General features: G+C 32.6%; 1 protein-coding gene across 5 annotated transcripts in view; it reads left to right on the top strand.

Annotated features, from left to right (window-relative positions):
* The window catches only part of CCDC91 (coiled-coil domain containing 91), a 487,635-nt gene that overhangs the window by 108,720 nt on the left and 362,179 nt on the right, over positions 1-16,736 (top strand). For all 5 annotated transcript variants that reach the window (XM_045554115.1, XM_045554112.1, XM_045554116.1 and 2 more), the window contains one exon: positions 4,345-4,422. In XM_045554115.1, the coding sequence (XP_045410071.1) occupies positions 4,345-4,422 (78 nt within the window). The remainder of the gene's footprint in view (positions 1-4,344; positions 4,423-16,736) is intronic.

Raw genomic sequence — 16,736 nt, 5'->3', positions numbered from 1 at the left:
AGTCTTCCCTCTTTTATTTTTGGTCAGTCTAGATAAAAGGTTAACAATATATTGGATTTTTTGAAAGAACCGACTTTTGGTCTCCTTGATTTTTTCCATTAAAAAAAATTCTTTATTTTGTTATTTTTCATTCTAATCTTTGTTATATTCTTCCTTATGCTTTGAGTTTAGTTTGCTCTTTTTCTAGTTTCTTAAGGTGAAAGCCTAGGTTATTGATTAGAGCTTTTTCTTCTTTTCTTAATATAGGTGTTTAATTTCCCTTGTGATTTTTTTTTTTTGTCATTGGTTTTTAGGATTCTGTTGTTTAATTTCCACATGCAATATTTATGAATTTTCCAATTTCCTACTGTAAATTATTTCATATTTCATTCTGTTATAGTTGAAGAAAATACTTTGTATGATTTCAGTATTTTAACATTTATTTAGACTTGTTTTGTGGCCTCACCTATGGTCTATCCCAGAAAGTATTTCATGTCTACTTGAGAAGAATGTGTATTTTGCTGTTTTGCGGCAGTAGTTCTGCAGATGTCTGTTTCTCCTATTTGGTTTATAGTGCTGTTCAAGTCTTGTATTTTCTTGCTTATCTTTTCTCTTGGTATTCTGTTCATTACTGAAAAGTGTCAGTAGCAGTAGCGGATGTCATATTAGTAGCACCAGTAATAATAATTAATTTTTTAATCTTCATTAACAAAATCATTTCATACACTTTATCACTTTCAGGTCATTATATACAGATTACTCAATATTCTGTGCTACCAGAATAATGATAACTTTCATATTTTTATCATCTTTTTATAAGAGCATAGCACAGTCTGATATGTAGTAATTATTTAAATTTAATCTTTACTGAGAAAATTTGGTACAAAATAATGGCATCTGTAAAAATTTTAGGTTAATAGTAAATGTAAATTTCATGTCACTTGGAGTATCTACATTTTCTACCTTGAATTATGGTCGATATTACTGAATATCTTTACAGGAAAAGTTTGTTTTAATTTTATCAAGTGCATATTGAATATAACAGTCAAAATTTTGGTTATAATGTTTAAAATGACTTTAGAAATCCTTTATATCAATAATGAAAATTTCAGATAATCCAGCATTTATCTGTAGCTGGTATGTTCTACATCTCTATGCAAAGCATTAACATGCTATTCTTTCAAGGCAAAAAGATACAGCCATTGGTAAAGTATCCACTTTTGGTTATAATGAAAGATAATGTCATTGAACATTTTGATCATTGATAAAATGACTCAAAGAAAAGACTTTTTACATTAATTGTTTAATACATTATGTTCTGTGTGCTCCTTTTAATTGCACATAATACTTTTTAATGATTCTTGTCATTGTTCAGAGCATAGATATTGGATGATCACACTTTATAATTGAAATATGGTGTATATTCATCTTCAGTATGTAATTAATTAGGCCAAAGAAGAATATTCCCAGTTTCACTTAATAGATCTAGGTTAATGTGCTTTGTTTTAGACTAACTCTAATTTAAAAAGCTTTTTTAACTTTCTGGCTAGTGTCTTCCATTCTAAAGAGATTAGTTAGTAATAGGTATTGTCAATAGAAAAAAAGAAAAGTAATATTTGATCAGATAAGTTTGAAAAATGCTGGTTTTAGTAAAGTTTAACAGGTTGCTTTACTTCTGGGTTTGTGAGAAGTTTTAGTATGTGAATATATGTTGTTAATTTGCACAATTTGTTTGATCATGGTAGTCTATTTTATGTAAACTTTTCTGTTTTATAAAGTACCCTCTGGGTAACACTAGTGTATATCACTGGCCCTGAAGGTGGGATATATGCATCCCAAGAACTGCATAAGATGTTCCACTATGATATAAACATAAAATGTCAGAATATCTATTTCTATTTACTTTAAAAAATCTTGAACAGCAATAAAAAATGCTATGCTAATATTTAGCATATGGATTTGTACTTTTGTCCTCCCTAGACTCTTACATGAAATAGTCACCATACCATTTGTGACATAACCTGACATGAATGGGTGTTCTAAAGTGATGAGTTCATAGTGATGATTTGCTTGCTTGTTTATAGTATAGTATAATGCCTGAATTTTCTTAACCAGGTAATTGGATTTAGCTACTATGTTATCTAACTTTAACTAAAACATCTTACCAAAGTAGAAAAATATATTTAAAAATATGGCTGTCATGAACCACAGATTGATAATCATACTGACAAAAATTTGTGTGTATAACATCTACCCCTCTTGGTTCTTTATGATTAGGCAGTTTTGGTAAATAGTGATTTAGCTGTAATGAGACAAGATAAAGGTCTATAACAGAAAGAGGAATTAGATGTTAATACTAAAATAGAACCTGTTGAATCAGTAAGGTATAATAAATGGAATTGACACAAGAACAAATGGTAGCAGTAAAGAGACAGGAATTATTAGCATTATTTTTTACCCTAAATATAGCTGAAGTTTAATTTTCCCTCAGATTTCAAGTGATGGTGCAGTCATTCCTTATAGCCATTCAGAGTCCCAGGCTAGCAAAGGCAGGCGGCACCAGTTGCAGCATGTGGCTTCTACTGTCATTTTAGGTGTTGACACGCAGCAAGCAAATGGCAGAAGAAAGGGAGTTGTGTGGAGGGTTTTGTAGGTTTTTGTGGTTCATCACTCTGACCAACATAGCATTCCTGTAATAAATCACATTTGGTTGATTGTATTCTTTATATGTTGCTAGATTTTAATTGGCTAATATTCTGTTTAGGATTTTAGTTTCTATATTCTATAGTCATAATTTTATTTTCTTCTAAATAACTGTGCAGATTTGAGTATAACAGATATGTTGACCTAATTAAATATGCTGGGAAATGTTCCTCTTGCCGATTCTCTGTAAGAGTTTGTGGAAGATTTCTGTTACTTCTTTCGTAAATGTTTGTTAAAATTCACCAGTTTAGCCATCTGGGCCTAGAGATTCCTTGCTCAGAAGTTGTAGTGTGTGTGTGTGTGTGTGTGTGTGTGTGTGTGTGTGTGTGTGTGTGTGTGTTTGTTTTTTTAGTTAGCGCGCACTCAATTTCTTGAACACATATAGGACTATTCAGATTTTATAATTCTTGTTTCATTTTTGGTAAATTGTGGGAGTTTTTTTGGTAGTTTTAAAATGTTATCTAAAATTTCATATTTATTGCTATAATATTGGGTAATATCTTGCTTTTTAAAAATATTTGTAGCTTATGTAATGTTCTGCATTTAAGCCTGATGTTAGAAATTTGTATTTTCTTTTCACTTTATTTTTTATAATCTTACTACTAATTTCAGGGTTTTTCTCCTTTTTATTTATTTATTTATTTTTGCTTTCTTTTAGATTATTCTTTAGAGTCTTCTGTTACATCTCAATTTGATTTTTTTATTCTGTCCTGTGTGTCTTTTTAAAGTTTTTTTTTTTTTTTTTGGTATTTTTCATCATATTTTTCTCTTTTTGCTGTAGCTTGTATTTTTTCACTATCTTTTGCTTTCTCTAATCCTGTTTTCTGCTCTTTCATCTGTTCACCTCATCTATTGAGTTATAACTAGTACATATTTTCGGATCCAAAATTTCTATTTCAGAGATTCCAGTTCTCTGACAAAACTAATCCGTTTTCTCCATTTCCCTTCTATTTTTTTGACATATTAAAAACTTTTACGTACATATTTGAAACTCTTTGATAACTGATATCAGGATCATTCATGAGCCTATTTCTTTTATCTTCTGTTTTCTGCAGAGAGAGTGAGAGAGAGTGTGTGTGTGTGTGTGTGTGTGTGTGTGTGTGTGTTTGGTCCATCTTGTCTCTTGTTAGCTGTGATAATTTTGTATTGAAAGCTGAACATTGTATTTGAAAAACTGGAAAGGCTCTGTAGGATGTTAACATCCTCCAAAGATAGTTCATCTTGTCCTTTCCTAGGCAGGGAGAGTTATAGGCTAATCACCTTAATCCAGTGGTTCTCAAACTTTGGAATATATTAGAAACACCTGACAATGTTAATGAAAACCATAAAAGCTTGTTGCAGTAACAATTGTCTCTTGATCCTGGTCAAGAATTGCCACATGCCCCAAGAGAAAGCACCATGGAGTACCTGTGTTATTTTACCTCTTAGCATGTTTTTCCTATTTCAGTTCCTGTTTCTCTTTAATTCCTCATTGCCTCAGTGTTTCCCAATGCTTTAAACAGAACTTTAAAAAAAAAAAAAACCTTTTCCTTTTGTTTTCAGCTGCAGTGTTGGTGTGTCACAAACTACTCACTCATTCATGGAAGCAAAAGTCAATGGTTTTATGCTTTTGAAAACAAAACAGAAGAACAAATCATGGTTTTAGTTTCCTTTTTCTTTCAGGAAAAACATAAACAAGAATTGGAAGACATGAGGAAAGCTGGTCATGAAGCCCTTAGCATTATTGTGGATGAATATAAGGTAGAGGTTTGAGAGTCTATTGTTTATTCTTTTACACCTTGGATAAATTTAATAAAAATTTTACACACGTAGATATGTGCAAACATATACAAATCATAGATTTATAGTATAATCTTATTTTGGTTTATAATTCCTTTCCAATGGCCAATAAATGTTCATTGAAATTGTACTTGATAGGTTACAAAAGTAATGCTAGTCATTGCTCTGCATTTGAGAAACTTTTAGAGTATTTGATGATATAATATCAGCAGGTGAAGAAGTTTAAATAGAAAATACTATAGAATTCATTGCTAGATTATCATTTTTGTCTCTGCTGTGGTCCCTCTGTCTTATGGGAAAAAGATTAAGGCATGATATAAATCTGAAAAAATGCTATTATACCTTTTTTCTTTTTTAAAATAAATAGATTTGTGTACACTGAAGTAATAATAGAAATTATGATAAATCTCAATATCAGTGATACGTAGTAAAATTGATGTAATTTAAAATTATTTAAAAAACTATTCTTTTGATTCTGTGCCTCCTACATAAATTTAACCATTTAAAGCTAATTGACAGTTTAATGTCAAAGTCTTTTTTTCCCCTCTAAATTTCATGTTAGATCTTTTTTCTTTCACAAGTAATGGAGGAATACATTCTTACTGAAACAAAATTCAGACAATTTTCCACAGAGGGAACCACTACTGGCAGTTTGGTATACATTCTCCTAGGATGTTTCCCCATCTTTACATACATATACACTCACCTGTATGTGATTTGATTTGCTTTTACAAAAATGTTGTCTTACTCGATTTACTCATTTTTTTCTTGCTGTATTTACTCAATATGATTTGAAGATATTTTCATGCCAGTACATATAAACTTACCCTATTTTGGTTATTGTTCTGGAGTTTTTCACAGAATAAATGTACCATAATTTAACCATATATGTGTAAATAGACATTGAGTTTGTTTTTGAGTATTCATTATTATAATAAATGTAAAAAAATTCTTCCTATTACAGGGGGAATATAGAATTTTTTTCTTGTTGATTAAACTTCATTACTAGACTTGATAAAAGTCATTTTAGTTAGTTTATAATTTAATGTCAAAAGCTTTCTTAAGAACTTATTTGGGTAAAAGTAGAAAAACAAGTAGATCTAGATTTAATGTAAGTGAAAAGTGCCTTTTTTTTTTAACTTAAGATATTAAAGTAGTCTACTAGATATATCTTGGGACGTGAAAGGTCATTTTTGTGACCATACCCAATAGAGTAACTGGTGCTCATTGTCAAAAAGGTCATTTAAAAAATTTCTGTTTTTTATAGCTGTGATTATTGGCTCTTTTTATAATGTTAAGAATTTTTATTCTAATAAAAACCAGCTTTACAGTTGTTGAGTTGAAGAAAAGCCCTATATGTAGTATTTATTTTGAACTATCCTCTTTTTTTTCCCTAAGGCTGAGAGTGGGAAGAATTAAAGTACAGTTGGTTCTCCATGTCTGTAGCTTCTGTAACCACAAATGGAAAATATTCAGAAAAAAATAACAATACAGCAGTAAAAACTAATACAAATTTTAAAAAACAACACACTACAACTATTTCTATACCGTTTACATTTTATTAAATATTATAAGTAATGTAGAGCTAATTTAAACTATATAGGAGGATGTGTGTAGGTTATATACAAATATAGTACTATACGATTTCCTATAAGGAACTTGAGCATCTGTGGAGTCTTGGAACCAATCCACCCTGGATAGTGAGACTAGGGACAACTATATTTGGATTTATATAATTCTCCTGGTGCTCTAAGTGATATATTCTTGCACAAATTTGTATTTTACTTGTTTTATTCATTAGTTCTAAATTGAAGGTTTAGAAAATATAGTTATTGTGGGTGTGCTTATGTTTTTTTCTTAACAGCTCAGTATTTGATGTTTTATTTATTTATATATTATTTTTTATTTTTTAATTTTTTTAGAGACAGGGTCATGCTCTGTCAGCCAGGCTGGAGTGCAGTGGTGGCCTAATTATAGCTCATTGTAACCTCGGATTCCTGGGCTAAAAAATCCTCCTGCCTCAGCCTCCTGAGTAGCTAGGACTATGGTTGCATGCCACCATGCCCAGCTAAATTTTTTTTTTTTTTTAGAGACGAGCTCTTGCTTTGTTGCCCAGGCTGGTCTCGAACTCCTGGCCTCAAGCGATTCTCCTGTCTTGGCCTCCCCAAGTGCTAGGATTACAAGTGTGAGCCACTGTGCTCGGCCTAGTATTTGGTGTTTTAAATTCTTTTGTGGTTCTAGCTCCACAATACTTTCTTTGCTACAAACATGTTTATTTATATCACTTTCAGTACTGCCAAGTAAGGAGGCTTAAATCCTATGTGAAAACTTTTCTAATATTATTTGCAAATGGTATTTTGAAGACACTTGGATGAGAGCTACTCATTTTATCTATTGTCTAATATTGTTAACACTCAAAGAGAGATTTAAAAGTTTCAGATTTATGCATTGCTAAAAGGGATTAAGAATCTTGTCTTTTCCTAAAGTTATATTCAATTTGTCATATTACAACTTACATTAATAGTTGACTTATATTCAAATAATATAAATGAATTCTTTTACATTAGTGAACTTTTGTGTGAATATATTCCATGTAGTTGTTCATATTGATTTATTGATGAGTTCCACATCTTACACAATGATATTGCAGTACTCTGAGGAGAAATATAATCAGATATGTTGCTTACCGTGTAAAATGTTGCACCCAAAATGTTCTAAAAGCATACTGAGAATCAACTTTCACAATAATATGGAAAAAAAATAAATGATTTATGTAGGAAAAAAAGGCAGTGTTTTCCTGATAGGTGAGATGTCATTATAATTTAAATGTTGATGGTTTGTGTCCCATTATGGAATAAGAAAGGAAATTATTATTTTTTCATTCTAGATTCAAGCATGAGATGGTCATGTGATAATTATTTTAGTATGCTTCTCTTTTTTTTAGACAGCAAGTTACTTTGCATTAATATTTTTTAAGCTTTAAGTATTTTCAAAATATTTTGAAATATATATGCATTTTTTGGATGATTCATTAATCACTAGATATTTCAAAGGGAGACTAAAATACCTCTAGTTATTATCACTGACAAAAGTTCTATGACCATTCTCCTTGGATTTTTTCATTCCTTAATTTAACAGATATTCATTGACAGTCTTCTTTGTGCCAGGAACTGTTGCGGATACAGGACTAAACAAAATATTCAATGCTTTTTTTCCAGTGGAATATATATTCTATACCTACATACCGGTACACGTGCACACATATCATATTCAGGAGGAAAGGAACCCCAAACCGTAGCTTTCTTTGACATTTCAGTTTTCAGGGCTTCACACTTTTCCCTCTTCCACTTCTGTAGGTGTTTATTCAATTATGCAACTGGAATAGAAAAATCTGATACCATCTCACCATTATTCTTGGCTTTTAGATTCTGGTTATCCTAGACTAGATGTAGTCAATCATTTTTTATTTTCCAGCTTGAGTTGAGATATTGTTGAAGAGTTTGAAGAAAGGTTTCATTAGAAAAGCAAGTAGAAAATACCAAATGGAGTAAAACAAAAAAAATGACAACCTAAAAAAAAAAACGCACAGGAAGATGCATTATTTTTGTATTAACTTCTGATTCCAGAAATATGAAGACATACCTTTCCCTATTTTTCCTGCTAAGTACAGTTCAAAGACCCTAGTCATTTTGTATAAAATAGACATAAGCCCCTGAAGGTGAGAAAGAAAAAGGCAGACTGACTAGGATTCTTGGGACCTAAGAAACTACATGTGGTGGGTTCCCTGGGTTTTCTTTTTACCTTATTTGCACCAGCATAGGTGCTAGAGAAAGAAGTAACCCAGAAATACCAACTGGCATCTAAAATACAAGCCCCAAGAAATACCCACTCTCACTAGCCAAAGTCCATGAAAGCCTCCACCTAGTAAGACAAAAAACTATTGGATCATACCCATTCCACTCCCATCAAACACTATAGAAAAACTGCAGCCTCACCCTTAAACCTGCCAACAAATGCTGGTTGGGGAAGAAACCTAGACTTCCACTCTTACCATGCTATAATGAGGTACCCTTCCATCTCCTGACAGGGGTGTGGTATTAAAGAAGGTGGAGTGGGGAACCAGGATTTTCATTCACACTGAGCAGTAAGTTTCCTTCTCACTAGTGTCAGAGTAGATCATGTAGGAACCCTAGACTTCCACCCCAACTTGGTGGTGATGAGGCAGTCCTCCCTTTCCATGTTGGGGACGTATCAAGGGATACTTAATGGGAGTCAGAACTTTCATTACTGTTCAGTGGTGATAAGGCTACCCCACCTTATTTCCCCAATAAGGAAAGAATCAGTGGATTTGAAAATGTAGAATAGAAATCACCCAATTTGAAAAGTGTAGAGAAAACAGACTTAAATAAATAGGGATTTAGGAACCTGTGGGCATATAAAAAAAGAACTAGAATTTATGTCTTTGGAGTCCTGGAAAAAGAGGAGAAAGAGGGCAGAGCTTAAAAACATTCAAAGAAAGAATAGCTAAAAATTTCCCAAATTTGGCAGAAGACATAAAACTACATATTCAAGAAGCTGAATGAACTCCAAATATGATAGACAAAACCAAACACACACACAAAATATCCATGCCAAGGCACATTGTGATGGTTAATTTTGTGTGTCAACTTGATTGGGGAATATTTGGTTAAACACTATTCTGGAAGTTCCTATGAGGGTGTTTTTTTGGACATCAGATTAGCATTGAAATCTGTGAACTTTGAATAAAGCAGGTTGCCTTCCATAAATTGGGTGGACAATATCCAATCTTTTCAAGGCCTGAATGGAACAAAGCTTGACCTTCCCCAAACAAGAAGGAACTCTGCCAACAGACTGCTTTTGGACTTGAATTACAGCATCAGCTATTTCAGATTTTGAACTTGCTAGCCTCCATAATCGCATGAGCCAATTCCTTAAAATAAATCTCTGTCTATATTTGTACAAATCTTATTGGTTCTGTTTCTCTGGGGACCTTGATCAATACACACATCATAGCCAAACTTCCCTATAGACAAATTAAAACTCTTGAAAACTGCCAGAGAAAAATGACATTTTACCTGTAGGAGAAAATAATTAGAATTTTTATATCAGAAACCATGGAGACCAGGGAACAAGTGCTGGTGCGTGGGGCAAACCGGTCAACCCAGAATTCTATATCCAGTGAAAATGTACTTCTGGAATGAGGGGTGAGGGGAGTCAGTATGTTCTCAGATAAAGGGAAACTAGGAAAATTTGTTACAGCATACCTATTCTAAAAGAATGGCTAAAGAAAGTTGTCTAGGCCAGGTGTGATGGCTCATGCCTGTAATCCTAGCATTCTGGGAGGCCAAGGCAGGAGGATTGCTTCAGGCCAGGAGTTCAAGAGGAACCTGAGCAAAAGTGAGACCCCATGTCTACAAAAAAATAGAAAAATTAGCCCAGGTGTGGTGGTGCCCACCTGTATAGTCCCAGCTACTCAGGAGGCTGAGGCAGGAGAATCACTTGAGCTCAGGAGTTTGAGGTTGCAGGGAGCTATTAAGATGCCGCTACACTCCAGCCCCAGCAACAGAGCGAGACCCTGTCTCTAAATAAATAAATAAATAAATAAATAAAAATAAGATGAAATAAAAGAAATTGTCTAAACAAAAAGGAAATGATAAAGGAAGGAATCTTGTAGCATAAGGAAAGAACAAAGAAAAGAGCAAAAATATAGATAAATACAATAGACTTTACTTTTCCTTTTGAGTTTGCTAAATTATACTCAACTATTTATTCTAACACTGATGTGCTCCTCAATGTATGTAAAACAAAGTTTATGAAAATTAGACTGTACGTAAGAAAGGGTAAAAAATATAAAGGGAAGTAAGGATTCTGCAGTTCACTTGAACTAATAAAATGCCAACAGTAGTGATGCTATGACTTTTTATTATTAATATTCTAAATGTTTCTACTCATTCTTCTACCTATCCTATGATAAAGCTTAGTGCTTTCTTTATTAATGGAATTTGAATGTAGGATGCTAAACTATTAAAATCCATTTGGGGCCAGTTTGCATTTATACATATGTATTTCAGAAATGATAATCAGTTTAAAATGTAGTATGAGAGTCTTTTCTTCATTTATCACTGTGATTTCCAAGAACCTGAAGTAATATCCAACAACAATCACTACAAAGTGAGGTTTATTAATCATATATTAACACTGTATTTAGAATAGGCTAGTGATACTACTTTAATATTTTATAATCTGAATTTTTTTATTTCATAATATTATGGGGGTATAAATATTTTGGTTACATGAATTACTTTTGCACAGTTTGAGTGAAAGTTATAAGTCTATCACCCAGATAGTGTGCATTGTACCCATTGGGTGTGAATTTACCCATCTGCTCCTCCCCTTCCCACCTTCCTGATTTCCATTGAATTTAACTACCATATGTGCACATGAGTATTGATCAGTTAGTTCCAATTTAATGGTGAGTACATGTGGTGTTTGTTTTTCCATTCTTGTGATATTTCATTTAGGAGGATGGTCTACAGTTCCATCCAGGTTGTTACAAACGGTATGAGTTCACCATTTTTTTATGTCTGAGTAATACTCCATGGTATACATATACCGCATTTTATTAATCCACTCATGTATTGATGGGCACTTGGGTTGTTTCCACATCTTTGTGATTGTGAATTGTGCTGCTATTAACATTCAAGCGCAAGTGTCTTTTTTATAAAATGTCTTTTTTTCCTTTGCGTAAATACTCAGTAGTGGGATTGCTGGATCAAATGGTAAGTCTAATTTGAGTTCTTTGAGTATCTCCACACTACTTTCCGTAGAGGCTGAACTACTTGCAGTCCCACCAACAGTGTATAAGTATTCCTTTCTCTCTACGTCCACCCTAGCATCTGTTGTTTTGGGACTTTTTGACAAAAGCCATTCTCCCTGGAGTTAGGTGATATCTGATTGTGGTTTTGATTTGCATTTCTCTGATGATAAGAGATTTTGAGCGTTTTTTCATATGTTTATTGGCCATTAGTGTATCTTCTTTTGAAAAGCTTCTGTTTGTGTACTTTGCCCACTTTTTTATGGGGTTGTTTGATATTTTCTTGCTGATTAACTTGAGTTTTTTTGTAGATTCTTGTTACTAGCCCTTTATCAGATGTCAAGCATCCAGATATTTTCTCCCATTCTGTAGGTTGTCTGTTCGCTCTATTGATAGTTTCCTTGGCTGTTCAAAGGCTTTTTAATTTAATAAGGTCCCATTTATTTATTTTTGTTGTTGCTGTGATTGCCTTTGGAGTCTTCTTCACAAATTCTTTGCCTATGCCAATATCTGTAAGAATTTTTCCAACCTCTTCTTCTAGAATTCTTATAGTTTCATGCATTAGATTTGAATCTGTTATCCATCGTGAATTAATTTTTATGAGTAGTCGGAGGTGTGGGTCCTGTTTCAGTTTTCTACATAGGGCTATCCAATTTTCCCAGCACCATTTATTGAATAGGGATTCTTTTCCCCATTGTATGTTTTTGTCTGCTTTGTCAAAGATCAGATGGCAATATGAGGATGGTTTTATATCTGGGTTCTCTGTTCTGATCCACTGGTCTAGGTGTCTGCTTTGGTTACTGTAGCCTTGTAGCATAGCTGGAAGTCTAGTAAAGTGATGCCTCCCAATTTGTTCTTTTGGCTTATGGTTGCTTTGGCTATTTGGGGTCTTTTCTGGTTCCATATGAAACGTAGACTTATTTTTTGTAGATCTGTAAAAAATAACTTTTGTATTTTAGTGTAGATTGCATTGAATCTGTAAATCACTGGGTAGTATGGACATTTAAACAATGTTGATTCTGCCGATCCATGAGCATGGTATGTTTTTCCGTTTGTTTACATCCTCTGCGATTTCCTTCCTCAGTGTTTTGTAGTTTTCTCTGTACAGGTCTTTCACCTCCTTGGTTAAATATATTCCTAGGTATTTTATTTTCTTTTTTTTGCTATTGTGAAAAGTATTGAGTCTTTGATTTGATTCTCAGCTTGACTGTTGTGTACATTGATTTTGTAACCTGAGACTTTGCTGAACTTATTTATCAAATCCAGGACTCTTTTGGGGGAATCTTTGGGGTTTTCTAGATGTAAGATCATATCAGCAGCAAAGAGCGAGAGTTTGACTTCTTCTTTCTCCGTTAGGATATCCTTGATTTCCTTCTCTTGCCTTATTGCCCTGTCTATGACTTCTAGCACTATGTTGAACAGAAGTGGTAACAGTGGGCAGTCTTGTCTGATTCTAGTTCTACACAGGGATGCTTTCAGTTTTTCCCCATTCAGTATGATGTTGGCTGTGGGTTTGTCATATATGGCTTTTATAATATTGAGGTATGTTCCATCTATGCCTATTTTGTTAAGATTTCTTATCATAAGAAGGTGCTGAATTTTATCAAATGCTTTTTCTGCGTCTATTGAGAGGATCATATGGTTTTTGTTTTTGCTTCTATTTCTGTGGTGAATCACATTTATAGATTTGCATATGTTGAACCATCTTTGCGTCTCTGGGATGAAGCCCACTTGATCTTGGTGGATTATAATCATTAACAGCTCTGAGATATAATTCATATACCATAAAGTTTACCCGAAGTTTTTAATCAGTTTTTAGTATAGTTACAAAATTGTACAACCATGATCATAGTCTAATTGTATAAGATTTTCTTCACCCAAGCATGAAACCCTGTACCCATTAATAGTCACTTTCTACTTCTCTTCAGCTATCCCTACCCCCAGCCCTAGGTAACTACTGATTGACATTGGGTTTCTATAGATTGCATCTTCTGGATGTTTCCTATAAATAGAATCGTACAACTTACTGTCTTTTGAGACTGGCTTCTTTGACTTAGCATAATGTTTCCAACAGAAAGAGATGGTGGCCCAGCTCTTCACCTGGGCTCCTGTTTAAAAGCCAGCATTCTTTTGTCCATTTAGAAAATAAATAGCTACTACAGACTGATGAAAAGGACATGTGAAATTCTGTTCAAGTACAGAAGAAAACAACCTAAAACTATCTACCCTAATGTGCTGTATGCCAATTTTTCCCATAATGTTTACTTAATTTTGTCTATTTTTTTCCTTGATGCTATGATTTTTAAAATCTTTTATTCTGATAATTAACAATAGTAAAGTAAATGTCGATCTTGGAAGACTTTCCACAGGAACATGACACATTAAAGTTTGTTTACTACAAGCAACATAAGAATTTTCTTTTACTTGTTTAATTGGGTTTTGTGTCTTAAAACTGTCATTTTCCTACATACGTGCTGGCTCAGACTTCATGGGTACTTAATGTCTGTAGTTTTCTTTAGCAAAGATTACTATTTTAGCCATGATATAGAGTATCTTTTCTTTTTCTTTTTGAGATAATGAGTAGTTGTATTAGCCTGATGCTTTTTGTTTTAAGATGCATCCAACAATTGTCATTGATCAGGTTCCCTTAATCCTTTGGTTCTCCACCTTTGCAGCACATAATAAATTACTTGTGTTGCTTTAAAAAAAAAAAAAACTCATTTACTAAAGTGGTTTTCTTCCTTGGAAATTCTGAATGTGTAGATTGTAGGTGGGGGCTAGGTATCTGTCTTTTTTTTTTTTTTTTTTTTTAAGTTCTAGAAGTTATTTTGCTACCCCAAGGAATTGTTAATCATTGTCTTATCCTTTTATATTTATTTGTCTGTCAATTTATTCTATTTCAGCTGTTACCATTTTTCTAATTTTTATCTCTTATATTTACTCTGCCATTGACTGTGACAAGGTTGCGTGGGTGTTTGTGCCTGTCGGCATATATGTATGTTCTTATATTATATCCCATTGAAATCACTTGGAAATTTTTCCATATAAGAAAGATGAAAGAAACAAACTCTAGCAGAAACTAGTGTTAGATGGACTGCTGTCTGTTTTTGAAAGTTAAGAAAAAAGTGAGTTTTTGCTGTAACTAAGAAACAAGAATTTGTCCTACATCAAGATTAAAAAAAAAAAAAAAAAAACAACTTATTCCTTGTTTTCCTTGATGTGGGATAAGTGATCACAGTAAGAAAAAAACTTTATAGTGAAGGATTCTTACAATAGCACAGAGGGACTATCACAGAAAGTCATACATGGAAAAAATAGAGGCATATTTGCTAAAATAGATGTAATTTTATAACTTAAGAAATATGATGCCCTGTCTTTTTAAAGAGAAAGTATCCTCTTGCAGAGATGTATTTCCTTCTTGTTTTTCTGTTCAGAAATATCTCTGTATATATCTATTCAGTTAATACAGTGCATATAAGTGCTTGAGGTAAAGTAATTTAAATGCTAACCCTTTTTCAAAATGACTTTTCTTTTCATCCTAAATAACTTTTAGGAAGAATTTTCCAAAGGAAGTATTTAGTTGACTCAATCAGCATGTTAAAATTCAAAGTCCAAATTCCAGCTAACATGCTATAATAGTGAGTGGAAAGCACTCAAGAAATTAACTTCAACATGTTGTTTTTATTTTATTTCGCTTTGAGCTCAGTTCATTAAAAATTCCAACTCGACACAAATAATATATGAACATATTTTTAGGTTAAAATTTTTATTTTGCTACTGTTTAAAGAATCTTCTTTTTCAAGGTAATAATAGCAGCCTCCTCCCTCCTCTTTTTTTTTTTTTTTTTTTTTTTGGTTTAGAAAAATGCCTTTCTCTTTTGAAATTCTTTTTATATACATTATAAAAATTTCACACTGTAGTAACATTTATTAAATACAAATTATTTTCTTGGTTCTGGCTCACCTTGTTTATTTTTTGATTAAATTACACTCTCTGTTGTTTTTGTTGTTGTTTAATCATAAGGGATTGAGGCACTCTGCAAATCATACCAGATAGAAGTGTTGAAACATAGAATTTTGACATAGTTGACAGATTAGCAAAGTTGCTGATTAGAAAAATATCCTGAAAATGCAAAAAAGAAAATGCAGTTTGGTTTAATGTTTCTATGCAAATAAAATAACACCAAATAAATTATAGCTATAATGATTTAAAGGTATATTATATGTTTCTCAGCGTATTTGTGGGTACCTAAATTACACATTTTCTGTGTTCTTCTTTGGTGATGTGAATATTAGTTACTGGTCATCACATTCATCTTGAAATTATCCTCTTCTCAAACTCTAAGCCTTCCTTTTCTCTTTTGGTGTTTTGTTTGCACACATTTGGCCAAGTGGAATACATTTTAAAAACCTATCCTTATAGATATTTATACATTTCAAGATATCTCCACCACAACTAGACATACAGACACACGTACCCATTTTCCTTTTGCAGTCTTTGTTTCTGAAGCTTAACTAAATTGGAGATGTAAATCTCTGTATTATAATCCAGATGCCAAAAACTAGTCAGTGCTGGCCACTTGAATAGTGCTTATAAATACTTGACTATTTTAATGAGAAAGCAAGAAATGGGCAGATTCTTTTCTAAAGTCTTAGAGCATTTTATGAAGAGAATTTTCTGACATAATTTTTCTCTTCCTCTTATATTTAACTATTAGGGTATTGAATCAGATACACCGACATTTTAACTTAATAGGCACATGAGATTTCTGCTACTTATAGTGAAAAATGATGCAAAATTGCTACATATTTTAAGTTGCTCTGAAATAAACTTGATTAAAATTCTTAATATACTAATTTTCCATGTTAACCAACCTTTGTTTTATTTAGAATGTTGTCCTCTGTGCATTTTCTGAAAAGGTCTAATATGCCTTAAATACCTTTGGTAAGAATTGTTTTGAATTTTAGCAGTGTAACATATGTTACATTCCAGCTTAGAGTATCACATGACTGCTGTATTCTATTTTTCAAAAGCATCCACTTGCTAGTATTTTATTTGAACTCTCAAATTGTTTGTACTGTTTCATAAAGGAGAACATAGGAGACCAGTTTTTTTCCTAGGGTGTAGAATTACTTGTATTGTATAAAGTCCTTTCCCAAGGAGGGAGAAACAGCTTTGTTTTCGCTTCTTTTGATATTTTCTCTTGATTAGATATTGCTAAGTTTTTGTTCAAAGAGAGGGAAGGTAAAAATTAAGATACGTGAGACCTGACAATATATCTTTATTTGAATCCTACCATTTTATTAACCCAAAGGGGAAATAAATTTATAGTTTCATTTATTTGATTGAACAAGGATTCTCATAAATTTCAGTTTTTATCATATGATCAGATTTTTCCTGGACAAATAAAGGTGTCAGTTGTTGCCAGTAGAGTTTGGCC

The sequence above is a fragment of the Lemur catta genome, chromosome 6 (genome assembly GCF_020740605.2).
Source record: "Lemur catta isolate mLemCat1 chromosome 6, mLemCat1.pri, whole genome shotgun sequence".
NCBI lineage: Eukaryota > Metazoa > Chordata > Mammalia > Primates > Lemuridae > Lemur > Lemur catta.
This window is presented reverse-complemented; position numbering and strand designations above follow the sequence as displayed.